This window comes from Pseudophryne corroboree (assembly GCF_028390025.1).
Source record: "Pseudophryne corroboree isolate aPseCor3 chromosome 3 unlocalized genomic scaffold, aPseCor3.hap2 SUPER_3_unloc_75, whole genome shotgun sequence".
Taxonomy (NCBI): Eukaryota; Metazoa; Chordata; class Amphibia; order Anura; family Myobatrachidae; genus Pseudophryne; species Pseudophryne corroboree.
The window spans coordinates 471298-499097 of record NW_026967569.1 but is presented as its reverse complement, the minus strand read 5'-3'; the positions used below and the strand labels follow the sequence as shown (position 1 = coordinate 499097).

Sequence of the window (27800 nt, the reverse complement as noted above, 5' to 3'; positions counted from 1 at the left end):
TCTTTTAGCCGGTCCTGGTTGAAAGAATATGGGGAAAAAAGTGACAGGGGTTCCCCCATATTTAAACAACCAGCACCGGGCTCTGCGCCTGGTCCTCGTTCCAAAAATACGGGGGACAAAACCAGCACCGGGCTCCACTAGCCAGGTACATAATGCCACAGCCGGTGGACACTTTTATATAGGTCCCTGCGGCCCTGGCATTACATACCCAACTAGTCACCCCTGGCCGGGGTACCCTGGAGGAGTGGGAACCCCTTCAATCAAGGGGTCCCCCCCTTCCAGCCACCCAATGGCCAGGGGTGAAGCCCGAGGCTGTCCCCCCCCCATCCAAGGGCGGCTGATGGGGGGCTGATAGCCTTTGTGAAAAGTTTTGAATATTGTTTTTAGTAGCAGTACTACAAGTCCCAGCAAGCCTCCACCGCAAGCTGGTACTTGGAGAACCACAAGTACCAGCATGCGGAGGAAAACCGGGCCCGCTGGTACCTGTAGTAGTAGTACTACTAAAAAAATACCCCAATATAAACAGGACACACACACCTTGAAAGTAAAAGTTTATTACATACATCCACACCTCCATACATACATACTTACCTATGTTCACACGATGGTCGGTCCTCTTCTCCATGTAGAATACACTGGGTACCTGTTGGGAAAATTATACTCACATAATCCAGTGTCGATCGGTCCTCTTCTGTGCTATTTGTAATCCAGGAACTTGGCAAAATAACAAAACGAACACCCGACCACGCACTGAAAGGGGTCCCATGTGAAAACCTTTCCCCAACTGCCAGGAACCCCCCCCCCCCCCCCTGACTTATGTCTAAGAGGGTTCCTTCAGCCAATCAGGATGCGCCACGTTGTGGCACTCTCCTGATTGGCTGTGTGCTCCTGAAGTGTCTGTCAGGCAGCACACGGCAGTGTTACAATGTAGCGCCTATGCGCTCCATTGTAACCAATGGTGGAAACTTTGAGGTCAGCAGTCCTGAACTGATGATATGTTGTTTTTCATACTGTTAACTGGGTTGTTGTCACAAGTTATACGGTGTGATTGGTGTGGCTGGTATGAATCTTGCCCTGGATTAACAAAATCCTTTCCTCGTACTGTCCGTCTCCTCTGGGCACAGTTTCTCTAACTGAGGGAGGAGGGACATAGAGGGAGGAGCCACAGCACACCAGAATCTAAATTATTTCTTAAAGTGCCCATGTCTCCTGCGGAGCCCGTCTATTCCCCATGGTCCTTACGGAGTCCCCAGCATCCACTAGGACGTTAGAGAAAATATGATTTTAATTACCTACTGGTAAATCCTTTTCTCGTAGTCTGTAGAAGATGCTGGGATCCGTTTAGTACCATGGGGATGTACCAAAGCTCCCAGTACAGGAGGGAGAGTGCTGAGGTTCCTGCAGAACTGATTGACCAAACTTGAGGTCCTCAGAGGCCAAAGTATAGAACTTGTAAAACTTAGCAAACGTGACCAAGTAGCTTCTCGGCAAAGCTGAATAGCCGAGACACCCTGGGTAGCTGCCCTGGAAGAACCCACTTTACGGGTAGAGTGCACCTGAACAGGTTTTGTAATTGGCAATCCTGCTGTGGAATAAGCATCCTGGATAGTAAGCCTGATCCAGCATGAAATTGTCTGCTTAGAAGCAGGACACCCAATCTTGTTGGGATCATAAAGTACAAATAGTGCGTCTGACTTCCTGTGACGAGTAGTTCTCTTCACATAGATTTTCAAAGCCCACACGACATCCAAGGACTTTGAGGTAATTGAGGTGTCAGTAGCCACTGGCACCACAATAGGTTGGTTGATATGAAAAGCCGACACAACCTCAGGGAGAAATTGTTGACGCGTTCTGAGCTCAGCTCTGTCCTCGTGTGAAATCATTGTGCGGCAATGCCCCCAATTCTGACACACGTCTGGCAGAAGCCAAGGCCAACAACGTGACCGCCTTCCAAGTAAGAAACTTTACGTCCACCTCCTGTAAAGGTTCGAAGCAATCCAATTGCAGGAACTACAGCACCACATTAAGATCCCAAGGTGCCATAGGAGGCACAAAGGGTGGTTGGATGTGCAGAACTCCTTTCAAGAAAGTCTAAACCTCAGGGATAGCAGCCAATTGTTTCTGGAAGAAAATAGACAAGGCCAAAATCTGTACCTTGATGGAGCCAAAGCGTAGGCCAACACCTGCTTGCAGAAAGAGGAGAAAATGTCCCAGTTGAAACTCCACCGTAGGAAACTTTTTGGATACACACCAAGACACATACTTTTTCCATATTCGATGGTAATGCTTAGACATTGCCCCGTTCCTAGCTTGGATCAGAGTAGGAATAACCTTATTCGGAATGCCCTTCTGAGCTAAGATCTGGCGTTCAACCTCCATGCCGTCAAACGTAGCCGCGGTAAGTCTTGATAGGCAAACGGCCCCTGCAGTAAAAGGTCCTCGCGAAGATGAAGAGGCCTCAGATCCTCCAGCAGTAATGCCAGAAGATCCGCGTACCAAGCCCGCCTTGGCCAGTCCAGAGCAATGAGGATCGCCGGAACTCTTGATCTGTTTATTAGTTTGAGAATCCTTGGGATGAGTGGAAGTGGAGGGAACTCATACACTGACTGGAACACCCATGGAGTCACCAGGGCATCCACCACCACTGCCTGTAGGTCTCGTGAGCTGGAACAGTAACTCCGAAGCTTCTTGTTGAGGCGAGAGACCATCATGTCTATCTGAGGTATACCCCATCGGCGTGTTACCTCTGTGAATACTTCCGGGTGGAGGCCCCATTCTCCTGGATGGAGATCATGTCTGTTGAGGAAGTCTGCTTCCCAGTTGTCCTCTTCCGGAATGAAGATCGCCAACAGTGCCAGTGTGTGTCTTTCTGCCCAGAGGAGGATTCTTGTTACCTCTGACATTGCAGCCCTGCTCTTCGCTCCACCCTGCCTGTTTATGTAGGACACCGCTGTGACGTTGTCTGGCTAAACCTGAATGGCTCGATCTTGCAGAAGATGAGCCGCTTGTAGAAGGCCATTGTATATGGCCCTTAGTTACAGAATGTATATTGGAAGGACTGATTCCTGGCATGACCACTTTCCTTGGAAGTTTTCCCCTTGGGTGACTACTCCCCAACCTTTGAGGCTCGCATCCGTGGTTAGAAGAATCCAATTCTGAATCCCGAACCTGCGGCCCTTCAGCAGGTGAGAAGTTTGCAGCCACCAGAGTAGTGAAATTCTGGCTTTCGGCGACAGGCATATCGGCTGGTGCATGTGAAGATGCGATCCCGACAACTTGTCCAGTAGATCCAGCTGGAAGAACCGTGCATGGAATCTCCGTATTGTAGAGCCTCGTAGGAGGATACCATCTTCCCCAGAAGGTGAATGCATCAATGAACCAATACCCGGGGAGGTTTCAAGACATCCCGGACCATTGATTGGATCACCAATGCTTTCTCCACCGGTAGAAACACCCTCTGCATTTCTGTGTCGAGTATCATCCCCAGGAAGGACAGTCTCCTTGTCAGTTTCAAATGTGACTTTGGAAGGTTCAGGATCCACCCATGATCCCAGAGTAGTTGAGTTGAGAGCGCAATACTCTGCAACAGCTTCTCCTTGGAAGATGTCTTTATAAGCCTATCATCCAGATATGGAATTATGTTCACTCCCTATTTGCATAGGAGGAGCATCATCTCCACCATGACCTTGGTGAACACCCTCACTGCTGTGGAGAGGCCAAATGGCAATGTCTGGAACTGATAGTGACAGTCCTGTAGTGCAAACCGTAGATAGGCCTGGTGAGGCGGCCAGATCAGAATTTGAAGGTATGCAGCCTTGATATCCAGGGATACTAGGAATTCCCCCTCCTCCAGACCGGAGATCACCGCTCTCAGAGACTCCATCTTGATTTGGAAAACCCTCAAGTAGGGGTTCAACAACTTCAGGTTCAATATAGGCCTTACCGAACCATCCGGTTTTGGTACCACAAACAGGTTTGAGTAATAACCCTTGGTTTTTGGGTGAGGTGGAACTGGAACAATAACATTTGTTCGTACCAATTTTTGAATGGCTTCCTGTAGAATAGCACTTTCTGTCAGCGAAGCTGGTAAGCCTGATTTGAAGGATCTGTGAAGTGGGAGTTCCTGAAACTCCAGTCTGTACCCCTTGGTAGCAATATCCGTCACCCTGAGGTCTAGGCATGATGACGCCGAGATGTGACTGAAATCTTTTAGTCTCGCTCCCACCTGCATGATCTCCAGACTGAGAGGTCCACCATCATTCTGAGTATTTGGAGGAAGCAGAACCTGGTTTCTGTTCCTGGGAACCTGTTGGTGCAGGTTTTTTGGATCTTCCCCGACCTCCTCTAAAGAAGGTGGGAGGGGGTTTGGATTTTTTAAACTTTGCGGTCTGAAAGGACTGCAGTGTGGACGAAGGATAAGATTTCCTAGCTAGGGCTGCTGCGGAGGGATGAAATGTCGACTTACCCGCAGTCGCAGTGGAAATCCACGCATCCAATGCGTCCCCAGATAGTGCCTGACCTGTGAATGGCAGGTTCAACACACTTTTCTTGGATTCTGCATCTGCAGTCCATTGGCGTAGCCAGAGTCCTCTGCGTGCCGAGATAGCCATGGAAGTAGCAGGCCAATGTCCTTCATGGCCTCCACCATGAAACCTGCTGAATCTTGTATGTGGCGTAAAAACTAGTCAATGTCACTCCTATCCATAGTATCTAAGTCCTCTAGTAAGGTGCCTGACCACTTTACTATGGCTTTAGAAATCCACGTACAAGCAATAGTGGATCTTAAAGCCACTCCTGTAGCAGTGTGTAGTGATTTAAGTGTAGTCTCAGTCTTGCGATCAGCTGGCTCCTTTAAAGCGGTTAAACCAGGGACAGGTAAAACTACCTTTTTAGACATCCTAGATACAGAATCGTCTACTATGGGTGGGGTTTTCCCAATTCTTCCTATTCTCTTCAGGGAAAGGGAAAGCAATGAGAATTCTTTTAGGGATCTGGAATTTTTTTCTCTGGATTTTCCCAGGATTTTTCAAACAAGGAGTTTAACTCCTTTAGAAGCAGGGAAGGTAAGCGAGGATTTCTTATTTACTGTAAAATAAGATTCCTCTACTTGTTCCGGAACCTCCTCAGAAATATGCAAAACATCCCTAATGGCTTCAATCATTAGCTGCACCCCTTTAGCAAGGGATGAAGCCCCCCCCCCCACTTCCCTGCATATCCCCATCACCGTCCCCTGTATCAGAGTCGGTATCAGTGTCAGCTTGCATTATCTGGGCAAGTGTACATTTTTGGGGAATGTAGGTGGGGTGTTAGATGAAGTAGTGGGAGCTGAATACTTCAAACCCACTACAGATTGTCTCAAAACCTGCGTCTCTTTCTCAGTATGTGACATCCTTGTTGAAATCTGGGATATCATTCCCATTAAAGAATCCACCCATGGGGGTTTGGATTCAGAAGGCTGAGACAGCACATTGCAGTCCTGAGTAGATGGAATAGACTCCTCAGGAGAAGATACACACTCTGCAGCACAGGACACAGAGTCCTTAGACATGGTAATGTGGATATACACATTTACACACACACACACACACACACACACACACACACACACACACACACAGGAAAATGTCAGACACAGTTTCCCCCAGAGTACCTTCAGAGAGTCACAGAGTATAAGGAGCCAGCCACACCGCGCCCCTGTAGATAGTTATTATGATATAAGCCCGGCGCTGACTAACCTTAATAGGGAGGGCAGCGCTCCCTGTCAGTGTCCTAGTTCCTAGGATCTGCAGGGAGAAAATGGCGCTGGTGAGTGCTGGATCCGCTCTGAGAGGAAGCCCCGCCCCTTGTAATGGCGTGCGGCTTCCCGCACTAATTGTTTATACTGGCCTGAGGATTTTAGTGCTAACAGGGGGATTAGCCCCTGTTAGCTGTGTGACCAGTGTAGGGTTTATCCGCGCTGGCTCAGGACGCCCCTCAAAGTGCCTACACTGTGTGTTACTGAACCTTCCTGGAGCGCAGCCTGTTAAAGCTGTCCTCCCACCCTTGTGCCACCATACCCGCTGGTGACCCGCTAACTGGGACACGGGCGCTATACTCACCACTCTTCTTTCTTCTGGCTCTGTTAGGGGGTAGCGGCCATGCTTCGGGAGACAGCTGTCGCCTTGTGGGCTTGTGATCAGCACCCTCAGGAGCTCAGTGTCATGTCAGCGGAGTAGAGAGCCATTAACTCTTCAGGAAGTTGGTTCCTACTTCCCCTACTAAGTCCCACGAAGCAGGGAGTCTGTTGCCAGCAGCCTCCCTGTACCTAACTCCTAGGACCTCCCCTAGCTCCTCCGGGCACATTTTCTAAACTGAGTCTGGTAGGAGGGACATAGAGGGAGGGGCCAGCCCACACTATTAAACTCTTAAAGTGCCATTGGCTCCCAAAGGACCCATCTATACCCCATGGTACTAAATAGACCCCAGCGTCCTCTAGGACGTAAGAGAAAGTAGATTATAACCTAGCAGATGATGATGATGATGATTACAGGGTATAATATGGTGTATTGCATGAAAAGTACCTTGTTTCACACCTACTCTGCTGTAGCAATATACCTTATATAAGGGTGAGTAACACATGTACAGGCTTACCAGCGTATGAGCACACACATAAAGGAATGCTACCTTATCAATGCTTCCAGGAGTAACGTTAGGAGACATTTCTCTGATCAATCAGCTCATATGACTGATATTATTGTTCATCTAGAATCTCCAATTCATACGATATGTTCCCCATCCATTATTTTATATTGGTGCTGACATAGGACTTGGCGAGTGACTACATCTCCATTTATACTTCATGGTTAGTTACCAGTACAAGAGAGAGAGATATCTAAGTCTTATTATAATATTACATTTGTTATTGTGTGTTCTCATTTTTGTATTTCCATAATGTATTTTATTTCCAGCAGATGGACACACAAGCAGGAATATCTCAGAAGGACATCTAATGTTATCCCCGGATTGTGACATAAAAGATAATGACAGTAGACAGGATTCTCCAGGAAATAATCCCATTACCCCAATTATACATCCAGCTCTATCAGCTGATCCCCCTGATCCTGTGAAATGTTCTCCTGATCACTCTGATATTGGTGCATCTGTTACAGCTCTGAAAGTAGATACAGTGTTTCCCTGTTCTATAGATGCCAAATGTTTTACACAGAACACAAAGCTCATTACCCATCAGCCAGCTAAGGCAGCTGAGATGCCATTTCGATGTTCTGAGTGTGGAAAATGTTTTACATACAAATCAGCTCTTGTTAGACATCAGAGAAGTCACACAGGTGAGAGGCCATTTCCATGTTCTGACTGTGGAAAATGTTTTACTTGGAAATCATGTCTTGTTACACATCAGCAAAGTCACACAGGTGAGAAGCCATTTCCATGTTCTGAGTGTGGGAAATGTTTTGGCCGGAAATCACAACTTGTTAGACATCAGAGAACTCACACAGGTGAGAGGCCATTTCCATGTTCTGACTGTGGAAAATGTTTTACTTGGAGATCAAGTTTTGTTACACACCAGCAAAGTCACACAGGTGAGAAGCCATTTCCATGTTCTGAGTGTGGGAAATGTTTTGCTCGGAAATCACATCTTGTTATACATCAGAGAAGTCACACAGGGGAGAAGCCATTTCCATGTTCTGAGTGTGGGAAATGTTTTGCAGACAAACCAGAGCTTGTTAGACATCAGAGAAGTCACACAGGTGAGAAGCCATTTCCATGTCCTGAGTGTGGGAAATGTTTTGCAGACAAATTACCTCTTGTTAGACATCAGAGAAGTCACACAGGTGAGAAGCCATTTTCTTGCTCTGAGTGTGGGAAATGTTTTGCCCAGAAATCACAACTTGTTAGACATCAGCTAAGTCACACAGGTGAGAGGCCATTTCCATGTTCTGAGTGTGGGGAAATGTTTTGCCCTGAAATCAGATCTTGTTAAACATCAGAGAAGTCACACAGGTGAGAAGCCATATTCTTGCTCTGAGTGTGGGAAATGTTTTACACAGAACTCATATCTTGTTATACATCACAGAAGTCACACAGGTGAGAAGCCATTTCCATGTTCTGAGTGTGGGAAATGTTTTAGACAGAAATCACATCTTGTTACACACCAGAGAAATCACACAGGTGAGAAGCCATTTTAATCTTCTGGAGTATACTTATTATTGCCATGCGTTGTTCTTCAAGGTTCTTATCCTATGTCCTGTGCTTTTTGCAATATACATGCAACCACTGGGTGAAATAATCAGCTGTCATGCCCTCATCTACCACTGCTATGCAGATGGTCTGTCTTTTGTTCTGGGTACTGAGAACCCAGTACCAATCCTTAATGTCTAGCTGAGCTCCAGGTGTGGGTGTTGCCAGTTGGTTGTGACTCAATCCTGGTGAAACAGGTCCTTATGCTAGCTCACCAACAAAGGGCAGGGCTACAGCTCAGCTTTGTTACCAACCAGACTTACGCTTGGGGGTTCAGGTTTACATAATGCTGATCCTGTGCAGAATCTTAGTGTCCTGGATGGTGGAGTGACACTTAGACATCAGGTATCAGCCACACTCAGATCCTCATCTGAGGAACATAGTCAGACTCCAGCACTTATTTCCCTCAGAAAATCTACCTACAGTCATATATGCACTTGTATCATCACACATAGACTACTGCAATGTCCTCTACCTGGGTCTCCCAGCAATAGAATTGCACCGCTTGTAGCTTGTACAGAATACAGCAGCCTGGCTGTTACCTAACCAGCCCGTTCCTGCCACATAACACCCATTCTCTGCTCCCTTCACCGGCTCCCTGTAAGATGGTGACTCTGGGCCTAATTCAGGTTGGACTACAGTGTGTGATCCAAACAGAATCATTGAGAAAAAGTTGCGGACGCATGCGCAGCGCCCGTCCTGCGTATGCACCTGCATTCTCTACGGGGGGCTGTAGGAAATGTGATTGCTTCTTGTTAATCAGGCAGAGGCTGTCACGGGGTGGGGGGTAAAGCTCCGTTTCCAGTGAGAAGATGGAGCGTTACAAGTGCGGTTTTGCGAGAAAGGGAGGCGGACAAACGGTCATGTTCACTGTGGCTGCATGACATCACACGCAGCCATCGCAATCTAGAAGAACGCGGTGGGGATCCTGCAGGCACAGCTAAGCTGGCAGGATGCTTCACTAGTTTCTAAGATGAAGCAGAAATTGTGGAGCGATCGCAATTTCTGCTTCATAAAGGGGGGAGGCGCCGGTCAGCATACTAGGCTGCCTCGCCCTGCGATGGGCGGCCCCCAGCACGCTAGAAAAAGGATTGCTAATTAGCAGCATCTGCTATCCTTACTGACTTACTGTAGGCCCCTATTACATAATCTTACTGACTCTCCCAGCCCTACATGACCAGGGTCCATGTACCAGAAGCAGCTTCTGCCTCCTTACTGACTTACTGTAGGCCTCTATTACATAATCTTACTGACTCTCCCAGCCCTACATGACCAGGGTCCATGTACCAGAAGCAGCTTCTGCCTCCTTACTGACTTACTGTAGACCCCTATTACATAATCTTACTGACTCTCCCAGCCCTACATGACCAGGGTCCATGTACCAGAAGCAGCTTCTGCCTCCTTACTGACTTACTGTAGTCACCTATTACAGAATCTTACTGACTCTCCCAGCCCTACATGACCAGGGTCCATGTACCAGAAGCAGCTTCTGTCTCCTTACTGACTTACTGTAGGCCCCTATTACATAATCTTACTGACTCTCCCAGCCCTACATGACCAGGGTCCATGTACCAGAAGCAGCTTCTGCCTCCTTACTGACTTACTGTAGTCACCTATTTCACAATCTTACTGACTCTCACAGCCCTACATGACCAGGGTCCATGTACCAGAAGCAGCTTCTGCCTCCTTACTGACTTACTGTAGTTCCCTATTACATAATCTTACTGACTCTCCCAGCCCTACATGACCAGGGTCCATGTACCAGAAGCAGCTTCTGCCTCCTTACTGACTTACTGTAGGCCCCTATTACACAATCTTACTGACTCTCCCAGCCCTACATGACCAGGGTCCATGTACCAGAAGCAGCTTCTGCCTCCTTACTGACTTACTGTAGGCCCCTATTACACAATCTTACTGACTCTCCCAGCCCTACATAACCAGGGTCCATGTACCAGAAGCAGCTGCTGCCTCCTTACTGACTTACTGTAGGCCCCTATTACATAATCTTACTGACTCTCCCAGCCCTACATGACCAGGGTCCATGTACCAGAAGCAGCTTCTGCCTCCTTACTGACTTACTGTAGTTCCCTATTACAGAATCTTACTGACTCTCCCAGCCGTACATGACCAGGGTCTATGTACCAGAAGCAGCTTCTGCCTCCTTACTGACTTACTGTAAGCATCCTATTACACAATCTTACTGACTCTCCCAGCCCTACATGACCAGGGTCCATGTACCAGAAGCAGCTTCTGCCTCCTTACTGACTTACTGTAGTTCCCTATTACAGAATCTTACTGACTCTCCCAGCCGTACATGACCAGGGTCTATGTACCAGAAGCAGCTTCTGCCTCCTTACTGACTTACTGTAGGGCCCTATTACATGATCTTACTGACTCCCAGCCCTACATGACCAGGGTCCATGTACCAGAAGCAGTTTCTGCCTCCTTACTGACTTACTGTAGGCCCCTATTACATAATCTTACTGACTCTCCCAGCCCTACATGACCAGGGTCCATGTACCAGAAGCAGCTTCTGCCTCCTTACTGACTTACTGTAGGCCCCTATTACATAATCTTACTGACTCTCCCAGCCCTACATGACCAGGGTCCATGTACCAGAAGCAGCTTCTGCCTCCTTACTGACTTACTGTAGTTCCCTATTACATAATCTTACTGACTCTCCCAGCCCTACATGACCAGGGTCCATGTACCAGAAGCAGCTTCTGCCTCCTTACTGACTTACTGTAGGCCCCTATTACATAATCTTACTGACTCTCCCAGCCCTACATGACCAGGGTCCATGTACCAGAAGCAGTTTCTGCCTCCTTACTGACTTACTGTAGGCCCCTATTACATAATCTTACTGACTCTCCCAGCCCTACATGACCAGGGTCCATGTACCAGAAGCAGCTTCTGCCTCCTTACTGACTTACTGTAGTTCCCTATTACACAATCTTACTGACTCTCCCAGCCCTACATGACCAGGGTCCATGTACCAGAAGCAGCTTCTGCCTCCTTACTGACTTACTGTAGGCCCCTATTACATAATCTTACTGACTCTCCCAGCCCTACATGACCAGGGTCCATGTACCAGAAGCAGCTTCTGCCTCCTTACTGACTTACTGTAGTTCCCTATTACAGAATCTTACTGACTCTCCCAGCCCTACATGACCAGGGTCCATGTACGAGAAGCAGCTTCTGCCTCCTTACTGACTTACTGTAGGCCCCTATTACATAATTTTACTGACTCTCCCAGCCCTACATGACCAGGGTCCATGTACCAGAAGCAGCTTCTGCCTCCTTACTGACTTACTGTAGGCCCCTATTACACAATCTTACTGACTCTCCCAGCCCTACATGACCAGGGTCCATGTACCAGAAGCAGCTTCTGCCTCCTTACTGACTTACTGTAGGCCCCTATTACACAATCTTACTGACTCTCCCAGCCCTACATGACCTGGGTCCATGTACCAGAAGCAGCTTCTGCCTCCTTACTGACTTACTGTAGGCCCCTATTACATAATCTTACTGACTCTCCCAGCCCTACATGACCAGGGTCCATGTACCAGAAGCAGCTTCTGCCTCCTTACTGACTTACTGTAGGCCCCTATTACTTAATTTTACTGACTCTCCCAGCCCTACATGACCAGGGTCCATGTACCAGAAGCAGCTTCTGCCTCCTTACTGACTTACTGTAGGCACCTATTACATAATCTTACTGACTCTTCCAGCCCTACATGTCCAGGGTCCATGTACCAGAAGCAGCTTCTGCCTCCTTACTGACTTACTGTAGGCCCCTATTACATAATTTTACTGACTCTCCCAGCCCTACATGACCAGGGTCCATGTACCAGAAGCAACTTCTGCCTCCTTACTGACTTACTGTAGGCACCTATTACATAATCTTACTGACTCTTCCAGCCCTACATGTCCAGGGTTCATGTACCAGAAGCAGCTTCTGCCTCCTTACTGACTTACTGTAGTTCCCTATTACAGAATCTTACTGACTCTCCCAGCCCTACATGACCAGGGTCCATGTACCAGAAGCAGCTTCTGCCTCCTTACTGACTTACTGTAGTTCCCTATTACAGAATCTTACTGACTCTCCCCAGCCCTACATGACCAGGGTCCATGTACCAGAAGCAGCTTCTGCCTTCTTACTGACTTACTGTAGGCCCCTATTACATAATCTTACTGACTCTCCCAGCCCTACATGACCAGGGTCCATGTACCAGAAGCAGCTTCTGCCTCCTTACTGACTTACTGTAGGCCCCTATTACATAATCTTGCTGACTCTCCCAGCCCTACATGACCAGGGTCCATGTACCAGAAGCAGCTTCTGCCTCCTTACTGACTTACTGTAGGCCCCTATTACATAATCTTACTGACTCTCCCAGCCCTACATGACCAGGGTCCATGTACCAGAAGCAGCTTCTGCCTCCTTACTGACTTACTGTAGTCCCCTATTACAGAATCTTACTGACTCCCAGCCCTACATGACCAGGGTCCATGTACCAGAAACAGCTTCTGCCTCCTTACTGACTTACTGTAGGCCCCTATTACATAATCTTACTGACTCTCCCAGCCCTACATGACCAGGGTCCATGTACCAGAAGCAGCTTCTGCCTCCTTACTGACTTACTGTAGTTCCCTATTACAGAATCTTACTCTCCCAGCCGTACATGACCAGGGTCTATGTACCAGAAGCAGAATCTGCCTCCTTACTGACTTACTGTAGGGCCCTATTACATGATCTTACTGACTCCCAGCCCTACATGACCAGGGTCCATGTACCAGAAACAGTTTCTGCCTCCTTACTGACTTACTGTAGGCCCCTATTACATAATCTTACTGACTCTCCCAGCCCTACATGACCAGGGTCCATGTACCAGAAGCAGCTTCTGCCTCCGTACTGACTTACTGTAGGTCCCTATTACATAATCTTACTCACTCCCTAGCCCTACATGACCAGGGTCCATGTACCAGAAGCAGCTTCTGTCTCCTTACTGACTTACTGTAGGCCCCTATTACAGAATCTTACTGACTCTCCCAGCCCTACATGACCAGGGTCCATGTACCAGAAGCAGCTTCTGCCTCCTTACTGACTTACTGTAGGCCCCTATTACATAATCTTACTGACTCTCCCAGCCCTACATGACCAGGGTCCATGTACCAGAAGCAGCTTCTGCCTCCTTACTGACTTACTGTAGGCACCCTATTACATAATCTTACTGACTCTCCCAGCCCTACATGATCAGGGTCCATGGTACCAGAAGCAGCTTCTGCCTCCTTACTGACACTGTAGGCCCCTATTACATAATCTTACTGACTCTCCCAGCCCTACATGACCAGGGTCCATGTACCAGAAGCAGCTTCTGCCTCTGTACTGCCCTGGTTACTTCCATCTGTTGATGAAGGACTGTTAGTACCATAAATCCCCAACTAGTGCTTGGATGTCAGGGAAACAGGTGGGTGGTAGTGGGGAGAGTCAGGGTGGTGGCAGTAGTGGGGGAGAGATGGTGGGTGGCAGTAGTGGAATGAGACAGGGTCGTGGCAGTAGTGCAGGGAGACAGGGTGTTGGCAGTAGTGGGAGGAGACGGTGCGTGACAGTAGTGGGGGGAGACAGGACGAGTGCCAGTAGTGGAAGGAGACAGGGTGGGTGTCAGCAGTGGGGGGAGACAAGGCAGGTGACAGTAGTGGGGGGAGACAGGGTGGGTGGCAACAATGGAGGCAGATGGGACAGGTGGCAGTAGTGGAGGGAGACGGGGCAGGCGGCAGTAGTGGAGGGAGACAGGTGGGTGGCAGTAGTGGTTGGGAGATGGTGGATGTCAGTAGGGGGGGGACAGGGTGGGTGGCAGTAATGGGAGATGTTGGTGGGAGACGGGGCGGGTGGCAGGTGTGTGGGGAGACAGGGCGTTGGCCGTAGTGGGGGAACACAGGGCAGATGGCAGTAGTGGGGGGAGACATTGTGGGTGGCAGTAGTGGGGGGAGACAGGGCAGATGGCCGCAGTGCAGTACCAGGGAATGCTGGAGGCAGTAAAGAGGTGTATGGGTCCTGCACAGAATCAGCTGATAATTAGACTTAATGATGATTATGCTTCCTTATTTATAATTAATCCCTTGTATGTGTTACTGTTATTTGCTGTGTCAGCCTTTATGTGTGTTCTGTGTAATAATCCTGAAAGTAGTGCTGCTACCGATCTCATATCATTTGTAGTAACTTGGAAAAGATGAGATATGAGGTGCACTCTGGAAGCTTATAGGGGGGTAATCAGAGATGACCGCAGGTGTGATATCACGCAGCCCCCGGAAAATGGTCCCGGCCCGCCCGCTTTCGCCCCTCAGGGATGCCGCCACAATGTGTGTGTCTGCGCGGCCGCTGCGCATGTGCATTTCGCCACCACAAGCAAACTGCTGAGTAAAGTATTTTTTAAGTTTAAAATATAGACAAAAATATGTGAATTAAAGATATGAAATAAAGTAGTTTAAAATCAAAAGATTTCCGGTGTGATTTTGGCTGTGTCCGATTTTGACAAATCATTTGAATAGTGGGATGATATTACGGGAGGGAAGGGGGGGTCTCTTTCTGTGTAAAGAAAGTTTTATTTGTTAGTTTTAAATTAATTATGTCTGTTCGAATGTTGTTTTTTAACTTGTAGGTGAATTAGGGTTGTTGTATTTGGAAAAATAAACTTACCTGACCCTTGCCTGGAGATGTCCATGTATGAAGGTATGGGAGATACCTGCTGCAGTCCCTTCTACTTACATTTGGGAGGTCTGGTTGTTTTGAGGGAATTAGTAGCAAATAGTAAATGATACATTGGCTCCATAATGTCTCGCTGACCCTCTGATTATTACAAAAATATGTTACACAAAATGACATTTGCATTAACAACCATTAATTAAACAAGAAAAACACTTTTTAAAAAAAACTTTATATATATAAAAAAATAGAAGAAAATCACCAATTCTGGTCTGGATTCAGTGACTCTATCATGAGAACAAGTGTCTTTTTAGCAAGGACTATGCCAACAGTAACCAGTAGAGGAATCAGGCGTATCCCACAGAATATCAGTGCTGCCACCATACATTGGGTATAGAAGATAAAGGGCAGATTTCTGAACAGTGCTTTTATAAGGAACATAAGAAGTGCATAGATCACAATGATCAGAAGTCCAGGACAATGAGGTCAAGAATCCAACACTGGTACTAATTACATATTTACATATTCATCGCAGATAACGAAATACATACCAACACGTTCAACAAACCAGTGGACGTCCGTAGCTTCATACTAACCTCCAGCTGCCACCACCCAAACTGGTTGAACAGTATCCCAGTAGGCCAATTCAAAAGACTCAGGAGGAACTGCTCCAGAGTCAGCGATTATGAGACACAAGGACAAGAACTAAGTTTAAAATTTAGAGAGAAACAGTACGATACAGAAAAGGTACAGACCGCATATACCATGGGTAAGGGAAATGATAGACCTCCCCCCTACAATACAAAAAGAGACCAGAACAGAAAACAGACAAAGAAGAGATCCCTTTCATAACACAATACACAAAACAAGCAAATCAGATTAAAAAGATCATAAACAAACATTGGCCGATACTTCAAGTTGACACACTAGCAGATATCATACCTCCAAAACCAAAAGTAGTGTTCCTGAAAGCACCAGACATTAAGAAGAAGCCGGTACACAGCCACGTACCACCGAAACACAAACTACTATAGACGGAACACATAAGAAGGGACTTCTACCACTATGGGACCTGCATGGGCTGCAACACAACAAAAGCTAGAAGCACCACACCTACCCAAACAGTAATGTCTGTTTCACATTCCACAACATGTAACACACAGGACAACTTACCATGCCACAGCAAGGGCATCATATATATGTTAGAATGTCCCTGCCCGCAACAATACATAGGAAGGACTATACAGCCACTCAAAATGAGAATAAATGAACACATACGGAATATAAAAAAAAGGTTTGGAAGAACATCCACTTTCCTTACATTACAAAGAACATCATGAATCAAATCCCACACTACTCAAGGTCACAGGACTGAAGGAGGTTAAGAAAACCTGGAGAGGGGGTGACTACATACACACCATCAACAGGGAGGACCTGCGTATGATAATCCACATGGTGACCCGAACACCCAAAGGCCTCAACCAGGACAATGAAGTACGATCCATAATTTGTATATGAAGATAATATCTTTACATCCTGGGATCAAACACTCTCTAAGCCCACTAGTATCCAAGTAACTATATATATAACACCCAGGTAACACCTTTCTGATAGGAATAATACATTTATACAGAATACAGGCACAAGATGAGACTATTTTATTCCACTCACACTTATTGGAGGAACATAATATAGTCTTCTGTTACATAGTCAATGCAATGTTCAACCCAGACTGCAAGAACAGCGGGGATTTATGTGTAACATGTGACATCTAGTAGCAAACAGATTAAGTCATTTACTTGTATCAAGAAATGTTACTTTTATCAAGAAATCTACAACATTAGACACCGAGGGGCGATAGCGCAGAGAGGATAATAAACCAACCTTATCCCAAGTGTTATCTCACGCACCTCAACAAGAGATTTGTCATTTGTGAATGAGGTAGCATCAAGAACCAGACGCTTGTAGATCTTCTTTTGATCCTCCTTCATCAGTCACATTTCCACCATGATGTAATTGCCAAACGATTGCTCCAAGTCCGGGGGCCTATTAAGAACCTCCTCGGCGAGAGTAAAAAAACTGTTGTGAGCTGGGCGGGGCAGAAGTGGGTTTCCGGATGACCTCCGCTGTTTCGGGGGTCATGGCTGTGGGGTTGGGTCGTCCACTTCAGTTGTCTCGCTCATGGAAGGCTTCACTTCCAGCTCCGGTGTAATATCCAGCAATATAAAGCAAAAATTAACTCCATGTAAAAATGTGTGGGTACAATACAATAAAAATGTGTATGTACTTACCAGATCCAGAATCTCCGATGCCTCCTCAACAAGAGTGGGAGAATCCGGATCCAGATTACACTGTGACCTTATCCTTGTCTCTTGCTCCAAAGTGGTTTTCATGAGGTCATAATACCACAGCGTTGGTTTGTAAACCTCATCCGTCTCCTGAACGTTGTGAATACATGTACTTCTTGTAATCCTACAAAAACACTGTTCCTGGCTCTACTGTATCTGATCATCTGGTCATATGCCCGATTCCTCTGTGTCCTCTTGGCATAGTCCACGCTTATTACACACCACAGGCACTCGTTCTCGTGATACAATTCAATTAATCCAGACTAGAATTTGCGATATTTCTCTGCTGATATATTTGTGGGAAAAATATTACACACAAGTTAACTACAAAGTACTAGTGTAATGTACACACCTGTGTCATACAACCTGTATAGTAACGCACTGTTAGGATCTCCTGCTCTGTGCTGCCACGTCGCCATGGCAACCGGGAGGCAAGTGTTAGCGAAGTAACCTGAGCGCAGCTGATACTCCGGTCCGGGTTTTTACTGTGCAGTGGTTACAGGCTCCGTGCACGGCAGGGAATCCGCGCTGGTTTTGTGCTCACAGTCTGTGAGGTCTGAGTGGGGCGTGGACAGCACCTGCTATATAAACCATCTTCTCAGGCTAGGCAGGTGCTGCTGAATCTTTGTTTGTTAGTCAGTTCCAGAGAGTTCGCTAGTGCTGTGTTACTTTGTATTTACTTGTTGCTTACTACAAATAGGCCTTGGGATTCGGTACATCATTCTGCCAATCCGGACCTAGCAGTAAGACTGGAGTCAGTTGTTTAACCTGCTGGGGTTCTTTTGCTATTCTGTGAACCCAGCAGATTTGCGGCTGTACTCTCAGACCTGCCTGCCTCTCTCACTGTGCAGGGCGTCTAGGTGTCAGTTTAGTGGCAGTAAGCTGAACCTGTGCCCTGCAAGTGGGGGTTAGGATTGTGGATACTGTCCTTGTGTCTATACTTCTATCTCTGACCAAGGAGTTTATTTCCACACCCGTTGGTAACCCTTTAGGGTTCCTTCTGTTGCTCTTAGCAACATCATTTCGGGTGCTCCACATGTTAAATCACTACATCTCGCCTCATTGTCCGCTCTATTCCATCTGAGCATTCCTGACACTAGGGAGACACCCAATTCCTGAGCCTTCAAGCTTCTTTGTTCACTTTGTGTTTATTAGTTATTCCATCACCTTCTGTGTATGTTATGTTATACTCCCATGTCTGTCTGTGAGTTCGTTTGCTTTGCATCCCTCTCTGTTCATACACCGGTATACTCCTGTCAGCACTGGTGTGCTTAACACGCACAAACAGCAACTTGAATTATGAGCTTCCAGCTGAAAAATAGAAACTTATCTCCAGCACCGTTACACATTATTACACATCATAATGCCCAATATACATTATTACACACCGTTATGCACATTACACATTATTACACACTGTTATGCCCATTACACATTATTACACACATAATGCCCATTACACATTATTACACACTGTTATGCCCATTACACATTATTACACATCATAATGCCCAATATACATTATTACACACCGTTATGCACATTACACATTATTACACACTGTTATGCCCATTACACATTATTACACACATAATGCCCATTACACATTATTACACACTGTTATGCCCATTACACATTATTACACACCGTAATGACCATTACACATTATTACACACAATAATGCACATTACATATTATTACACACCGTAATGACATTACACATTATTACACACTGTAATGCCCATTACACATTATTACACACTGTAATGACCATTACACATTATTACAAACCGTAATGCTCATTACACACTATTACACACTGTAATGCCCATTGGGGGTAATTCCAAGTTGATCGCAGCAGGAAATTTTTTAGCAGTTGGGCAAAACCATGTGCACTGCAGGGGGGGGGGCAGATATCACATTTGCAGAGAGAGTTAGATTTGGGTGGGTTATTTTGTTTCTGTGCAGGGTAAATACTGGCTGCTATCTTTTTACACTGCAATTTAGATTGCAGATTGAACTCACCCCACCCAAATCTAACTCTCTCTGCACATGTTATATCTGCCCCCCCTGCAGAGCACATGGTTTTGCCCAACTGCTAAAAAATTTCCTGCTGCGATCAACTTGGAATTACCCCCATTATACATTATTACACACCATAATGCTCATTACACATTATTACACACGTAACGCCCATTAAACATTATTACACACTTAATGCCCATTACACATTATTACACACCATAATGCTCATTACTCATTATTACACACCATAATGCTCATTACTCATTATTACACACGTAATGCCCATTACACATTATTACACACCATAATGCCCATTACACAATATTACACAACGTAATGCCCATTACACATTATTACACACCGTTATGCCCATTACACATTATTACACACTGTATTGCCCATTACACATTATTACACACCGTAATGCCCATTACACATTATTACACACCGTTATGCCCATTACACATTATTACACACTGTATTGCCCATTACACATTATTACACACTGTAATGCCCATTACACATTATTGCACACTGTAATGTCCATTACACATTATTACACATCTGTTATGCCCATTACACATTATTACACACTGTAATGCCCATTACACATTATTACACACTGTAATGCCCATTACACAATATTACACACCGTAATGCCCATTACACATTATTACACACCGTAATGCTTATTACACATTATTACACACCGTAATGCCCATTACACATTATTACACAGCGTGATGCCCATTACACATTATTGCACACCGTAATGCCCATTACACATTATTACACAGCGTAATGTTTATTACACATTATTATTAGATATGAGCGGGTTTGGATCCCTGAGAACTGAACCCCCCGAACTTCACGCTCTGAGCCTGGATCCGAGTCTGGCTCGGGACTTCCAGCCAAACTTGGAAACCAGAATGAGGCAAAACATCATCATCCAGCTGTGAGATTCTAGAGGGATTTGGATTCCATATAAACATCCACATGTCTCTGCCATTTTCACTCCAGACTTGGAGAGTGAGGGAGACAGACCTCTGTCTCTCTCTGTGGGTGGTGGCATCGGGTGGGGTTAGTGTGTGCTCTGTAGGGGTGCTGCTGCAGTCACTGTGGTGTACCTGTGCTGTGTTAGGGGTGCTGTCCTGTCACTGGTGTTTCATGTGCTGCAGCTGTACATGGGTGTTGCTGTCCTGGCTGTCACTGTGTTGTACAGGGTGCAGGGGCACTGTCCTCCTGTATGCTGGAAAATATAGGGGCGCTGCTGGCCCAGTATGTTATAAAAATTCAGGGGTGCAGTTGTTAAAAATTAAAAGCACACTGCTGTATGCTGTAAAATATAGGGGTGTTGCTGTTCAAGTAACAATACACTGGCTCTCTATACTGTAAGTATACAGGGGTGCTATAAAAATAAAGGGGCACTGTTCTGTGTGTTGTAATAAAGGTGTGCTGTCCTGTGAAATGGAGAACAATTTGGAGGAAAAAATAGTGGAAGATCAGGAACCACTTCCAGTTCCTAGTAATAGTGCTGAAGCTGCTGCTGCCACCAGTCATGACATTGACGATTTAATTCCATCAACGTCGTCTGCTAAGGCCGATGCCCAATGTCATAGAGGGTGTGTAAAATCCAAGAAGCAAAAATTAATAATCAGAAAAAAAAGAAATTATCTGACGAAAAACATAAAATTGGCAATATGCCAATCACGACACGAAGTGGCCAGGAAAGGCTAAGGCCTTGGCCTATGTTCATGACTGGTGGCTCATCTTCTCATGAAGATGGAAGCCCTCCTCTCTCTTGAAAAATGTAAAAAATGAAGCTTGTTAAAGCACAGGAAAAAACATTTGTGCGTTCAGAGATATCACAAATCCCCAAGGAGAGTCCAAGTGTGTCCACGGTTGTGATGTCTAGGACTGAACTTCCCAAGACTATATGGAAAGAGGAGGCTCCTACCACCATTTGCACGCCCCCTGCAAGTGCTGGTAGGAGCACTGCCAGTCCAGTTGCTGATATTGAGATTGAGGATAACACTGTAGACGTACACCAGGATGAGGAGGATGTAGGTGTAGCTGGCTCTGAAGAGGACCTAGACCAACCGAAGGTGTAGGTGCTGGAGTAAGGTGAAAACAGGGAGGACGATGAAAGTTCAGTTTCATATATTTATTTCAGGAGAATAATTCCAATAATGAGTTAAATGACAATCATGAGTCACCGAATGTAAACTGACGTACTGCAATGAATGGTATAATAATAAGTAGGAACAGTATTATAGATGCATAGAAGAAATGTTCATACAACTGAATTCAAACAGGCTTGAGAATGAATGAAGAATTGTCCAAATGAAGCAATGATTGGTCCCAAACTGTAAGGAGTGTTAACTGGATATTGTAGACATAAATGAATAACTGTAGAGACTTGTACTGAAGCTTAAAGGTTAAACTGGAAGGCTGTGAAGAATTGTCCTTGAATGAAGCAACAATGATGATACAATACTGAAAAGAATACTTACAGGCTGGGAAGATAATACTTGAAGCACTGTGAAGCTGCAGCAGACGACAATGGTGAAGAATGAGTTAAACTGGATGATGAGAGAACTAGGATCAGGATTAGGTAGAAACTTCCACAGACTGTATGAGTGATGCAGGCAGTCACGGAACAAACAGGGAAACTTCTCACAGGACTCCGGGAATCCACTTGTTGCCACTTGGAGAGCGATTTACTGACAGCACAGCAGGGAGCTGGTGGATCTCTTGTGGTGAAGGCCGCAGGCAGACCCCTGGGAGCGGAGGCGATATCAGGACCACTGGTACCACACAGGATATCACAGAGAGAGCACAGAGCTAGGGCATAGAGTACATACAACAAAGCACTGGCTCAGAGTAACATCTATGGTCCTGACTAATGGATTAAGCTCACCCCGCTTTAGTTTAAAGAACGAAACCCGCCAGGGTTGCCCTCCCTCACCCCTACTTTTCGCTTTATGTATTAAACCTCTTGCAGCCCATATTAGACTCAATACTGATATTGGGGGTATTACTGAGGGGCAGAGCTCGTATAAAATATCTGTTTGCGGATGACGTGCTCGTGACTCTTTCTAACCCTTTGATTTCTCTTCCTAACCTACAGAAAGAACTACTTTTGTACGGTTCCCTCTCTGGTTATAAAATAAATCATACCAAATCAGAGGCCCTCGCGTTTAACGTTTCTTCTCATACTAGCTTGACCTTGACCTCTTCTTTCCCTTTTTTCTGGAGGCCCTCGGCCATAAAATACCTGGGCATATATATCACTAAATCCTATACTAGCCTCTATCAGGCTAACTATGTTCCTATAATTAAAACGCTTAAGCATGACTTAGATAAATGGGACCGGTTGTACATCTCATGGATTGGACGGATTAACGCCCTAAAAATGAATTTCCTCCCCCGTATCCTTTATCTGTTCCAAACCATCCCGACAATGGTGTCCAGAGTAACACTGGCCTCCCTGCAAACAGTGTGTCACAAATTAATTTGTGCTCATCGTAAACCTCGTTTAAGACGAACCATATTGACCAAGAGTGCAACCTCAGGCGGTTTGGGATACCCCAATCTTCAGGTTTATTTTAACGCCTGTCAACTTAACCACATAGTGTCCTGGCATCCCCCCCGAGGGATCAGAAAATGGGTCGATATTGAGAACTCTATATTTCAGGGTATCCCCCTGGACTCCCTACTGTGGCTACCCAGGTCCTGCAGACCAGCCTCTGCCTATTCAGTCCCCACGGTTAAATTCACCCTCGGACTGTGGGACAAACTCTGCATCAATTATAATCTTTCTTCATACCCCTCACCTCTGTCACCTATCTGGGGTCACCCTACCTTCCCTCCAGGCAGTGACCGACACATGACAGCCCCATGGCAATCCCAGGGTGTCACGAGATTTATCCATGTTAAGGGTCACTCTGCACCGACCTCTTTTGGAGATTTTCAAGAACGCCTCGGTATTCCATCCTCGTGTCATTACCATTACATTCAAATTCTTAGCTTCCTTAAATCACAACTTAAAACTACTCTTTTGAGATCGCCCACCGCCTTCGAACATATGTGTCTGCTTTCAATTGGCAAAAAGGGGAATATTTCCACAATTTATAACTCTATTTTGGCTCCAGATCCGCCTCCCCATGAACCCCATGAATTAGCCTGGGAATCAGATCTCTCCTATCCGTTGGATGACGATCAATAGGGAGACATTAGATTGTGCACTGCTAAAGCCTCCATTAGTGTGGCACTTAGGGAGACATGTTATAAAGTTTATACCAGATGGTATCTAGTCCCCTCCAGACTTCATTCCATTTTCCCTGTGACCTCGAATTTATGCTGGAGACTTTGTGGAGAGGCGGGCACTTTTTTCCACGTGTGGTCGACCTGTCCCTCTATTCGCCCCTTCCGGACCACAGTTGGAGCGCTTATAGCTCAATCTTGCAGACATAACGGATCTCTCTCCAGAAATTGCTTTACTTCAAGCCCCCATACCGTCACTGCCCAAATCCCAAGATAAGCTTGTTATGCAATTCTGCATGGCGGCTAAATCCCTGATTGCTAAATGCTGGAAGGATCACAAACCACCCTCCAAGGCATTATTGATGACTAAGATTAATTATATAGCCAATATGGAATATATTACTAGTTTAAGGAACAACACAGTGGGCCAATTCCACAACGTATGGTCCCCGAGGTATCTCACGCGTTCTTTACTCATCCCCGGACTCTGCTAAAGCTCATATTGCTAATACCTCTACCACTCCCTCTGGTATCATCTTTGCTTAGTCTTACAGCCAACCTCCTGTTTCCTTATCTGTGACTTTCTCAACTTTCCCCTCTTGCTCTTACACTTTCTTTCTTTTACTTTTCTTATCCTTCTTATTTTTATTTCTACCAAGTTTTCTCTCGGTTTTTGTGTAGTTTATATCAGTGGCGTAAGTTCGCCCCAGTCGCCCGGAGGCATGATAAATGTTGGTGCCCCCCCTACATATCGCCGGCATACCGACAGCGTGGCGAGCGCAAATGAGCCCCTTGCGGGCTCGCTACACGCGCCACGCTATTTATTCTCCCTCCAGGGGGGGTCGTGGACCCCACGAGGGAGAAAAACTGTTGGTATGCCGGCTGTCGGGATTCCGGCGACGGTATACTGTGCGCCGGGATCCCGACAGTTGGCAACCTGAAGACCACCCATAATGCCCCTGTACAGTGCCACATACATATAAAAATGTAAAAAAATGGGTGCCTCCACACTGCCAGAAACATATGTCCCCACAGTGCCAGATACATATATGCCTCACAGTGCCAGATACACATGACCCCCAGTGCCAGATATACTTGTCCCCCCAGTGCCAGATATGCCCCCAATGCCAGTGTCCCCACAGTGCCAGCTATGCCCCTAGTGCCAGATATATATGTCCCCAAAGTGCCAGCTATGCCCCCAATGCAGTGTCCCCACAGTGCCAGATATACATGTCCCCACATAGTGCCAGCTCTGCCCCCAGTGTCAGATATACGTGTCCCCCCAGTGCCAGCTATGCCCCTGTGCCAGATATGCCTCCGGTGCCAGCTATGCCCCTAGTGCCAGATATATATGTCCCCAAAGTGCCAGCTATGCCCCCAATGCAGTGTCCCCACAGTGCCATATATGCCCCCCAGTGCCAGATATACATGCCCCCACACAGTGCCAGCTCTGCCCCAGTTCCAGATATATATGTCCCCACAGTGCAAGCTATGCCCCTAATGCCAGTGTCCCCACAGTGCCAGATATGCCCCCCAGTGCCAGATATATATGTCCCCAAAGTGCCAGCTATGCCCCCAATGCCAGTGTCCCCACAGTGCCAGCTATGCCCCTAGTGCCAGATATATATGTCCCCAAAGTGCCAGCTATGCCCCCAATGCCAGTGTCCCCACAGTGCCAGATATGCCCCAGTGCCAGATATACATGTCCCCACACAGTGCCAGCTCTGCCCCCAGTGCCAGATATACGTGTCCCCCCAGTGCCAGCTATGCCCCTGTGCCAGATATATATGTCCCCAAAGTGCCAGCCATGCCCCCAGTGCCAGATATGCCCCCAGTGCCAGATATATATGTACCCACAGTGCCAGCTATGCCCCCAATGCCAGTGTTCCCAGTGTCAGATATGCCCCCCTGTGCCAGATATATATGTCCCCACAGTGCAAGCTATGCCCCTATAGCCAGTGTCCCCACCGTGCCAGATATGACCCCAGTGCCAGATATATATGTCCCCACAGTGCCAGCTATGCCCCCAATGCCAGTGTCCCCACAGTGCCAGATATGACCCCCAGTGCCAGGTATACAGGTCCCCACAGTGTCAGCTATGCCCCCAATGCCAGTGTCCCCACAGTGCCAGATATGACCCCCAGTGCCAGGTATACAGGTCCCCACAGTGCCAGCTATGCCCCCAATGCCAGTGTCCCCACAGTGCCAGATATGACCCCCAGTGCCAGGTATACAGGTCCCCACAGTGCCAGCTATGCTCCCAATGCCAGTGTCCCCACAGTGCCAGATATGACCCCCAGTGCCAGGTATACAGGTCCCCACAGTGCCAGCTATGCCCCCAATGCCAGTGTCCCCACAGTGCCAGATATGACCCCCAGTGCCAGGTATACAGGTCCCCACAGTGCCAGCTATGCCCCCAATGCCAGTGTCCCCACAGTGCCAGATATGACCCCCAGTGCCAGGTATACAGGTCCCCACAGTGCCAGCTATGCCCCCAATGCCAGTGTCCCCACAGTGCCAGATATGACCCCCAGTGCCAGGTATACAGGTCCCCACAGTGCCAGCTATGCCCCCAATGCCAGTGTCCTCACAGTGCCAGATATGACCCCCAGTGCCAGGTATACAGGTCCCTACAGTGCCAGCTATGCCCCCAATGCCAGTGTCCCCACAGTGCCAGATATGACCCCCAATGCCAGGTATACAGGTCCCCACAGTGCCAGCTATGCCCCCAATGCCAGTGTCCCCACAGTGCCAGATATGACCCCCAGTGCCAGGTATACAGGTCCCCACAGTGCCAGCTATGCCCCCAATACCAGTGTCCCCACAGTGCCAGATATGACCCCCAGTGCCAGGTATACAGGTCCCCACAGTGCCAGCTATGCCCCCAATACCAGTGTCCCCACAGTGCCAGATATGACCCCCAGTGCCAGGTATACAGGTCCCCACAGTGCCAGCTATGCCCCCAATGCCAGTGTCCCCACAGTGCCAGATATGACCCCCAGTGCCAGGTATACAGGTCCCCACAGTGCCAGCTATGTGTCCCCACAGTGCCAGATATGACCCCCAGTGCCAGGTATACAGGTCCCCACAGTGCCAGCTATGCCCCCAATGCCAGTGTCCCCACAGTGCCAGATATGACCCCCAGTGCCAGGTATACAGGTCCCCACAGTGCCAGCTATGCCCCCAATGCCAGTGTCCCCACAGTGCCAGATATGACCCCCAGTGCCAGGTATACAGGTCCCCACAGTGCCAGCAATGTGTCCCCACAGTGCCAGATATGACCCCCAGTGCCAGGTATACAGGTCCCCACAGTGCCAGCTATGCCCCCAATGCCAGTGTCCCCACAGTGCCAGATATGACCCCCAGTGCCAGGTATACAGGTCCCCACAGTGCCAGCTATGCCCCCAATACCAGTGTCCCCACAGTGCCAGATATGACCCCCAGTGCCAGGTATACAGGTCCCCACAGTGCCAGCTATGCCCCCAATGCCAGTGTCCCCACAGTGCCAGATATGACCCCCAGTGCCAGGTATACAGGTCCCCACAGTGCCAGCTATGTGTCCCCACAGTGCCAGATATGACCCCCAGTGCCAGGTATACAGGTCCCCACAGTGCCAGCTATGCCCCCAATGCCAGTGTCCCCACAGTGCCAGATATGACCCCCAGTGCCAGGTATACAGGTCCCCACAGTGCCAGCTATGCCCCCAATGCCAGTGTCCCCACAGTGCCAGATATGACCCCCAGTGCCAGGTATACAGGTCCCCACAGTGCCAGCTATGTGTCCCCACAGTGCCAGATATGACCCCCAGTGCCAGGTATACAGGTCCCCACAGTGCCAGCTATGCCCCCAATGCCAGTGTCCCCACAGTGCCAGATATGACCCCCAGTGCCAGGTATACAGGTCCCCACAGTGCCAGCTATGCCCCCAATGCCAGTGTCCCCACAGTGCCAGATATGACCCCCAGTGCCAGGTATACAGGTCCCCACAGTGCCAGCAATGCCCCCAGTGCCACATATAGATGACCCTCCCCCCCATCCCTTGTGCTGCTCACCGCGCTGCTGCTGCAGTCTGTGAGGGGAGGAGAGTGCAGCGTGCGCCTCTCCTGCCCCTCACTCTCCGGCGGCTGTGTCCCTCTTCAATTATGCACCGGTCCATGAGCCAATCAAAGCTCGCGGACGAGCTCTGATTGGCTCACGGACCGGCGCTGAATTGAAGATCGCCGC

At 47.6% G+C, this 27800-nt stretch overlaps 1 protein-coding gene across 1 annotated transcript in view; it reads left to right on the top strand.

The window, feature by feature from the left end:
- LOC134984706 (zinc finger protein 585A-like) overlaps positions 1-27800 on the top strand; it is a 119207-nt gene that overhangs the window by 5920 nt on the left and 85487 nt on the right. Inside the window, exons 2-3 of the mRNA XM_063950223.1 lie at positions 7185-7913; positions 7999-8166. Of these exons, the coding sequence (XP_063806293.1) occupies positions 7185-7913; positions 7999-8166 (897 nt within the window). The remainder of the gene's footprint in view (positions 1-7184; positions 7914-7998; positions 8167-27800) is intronic.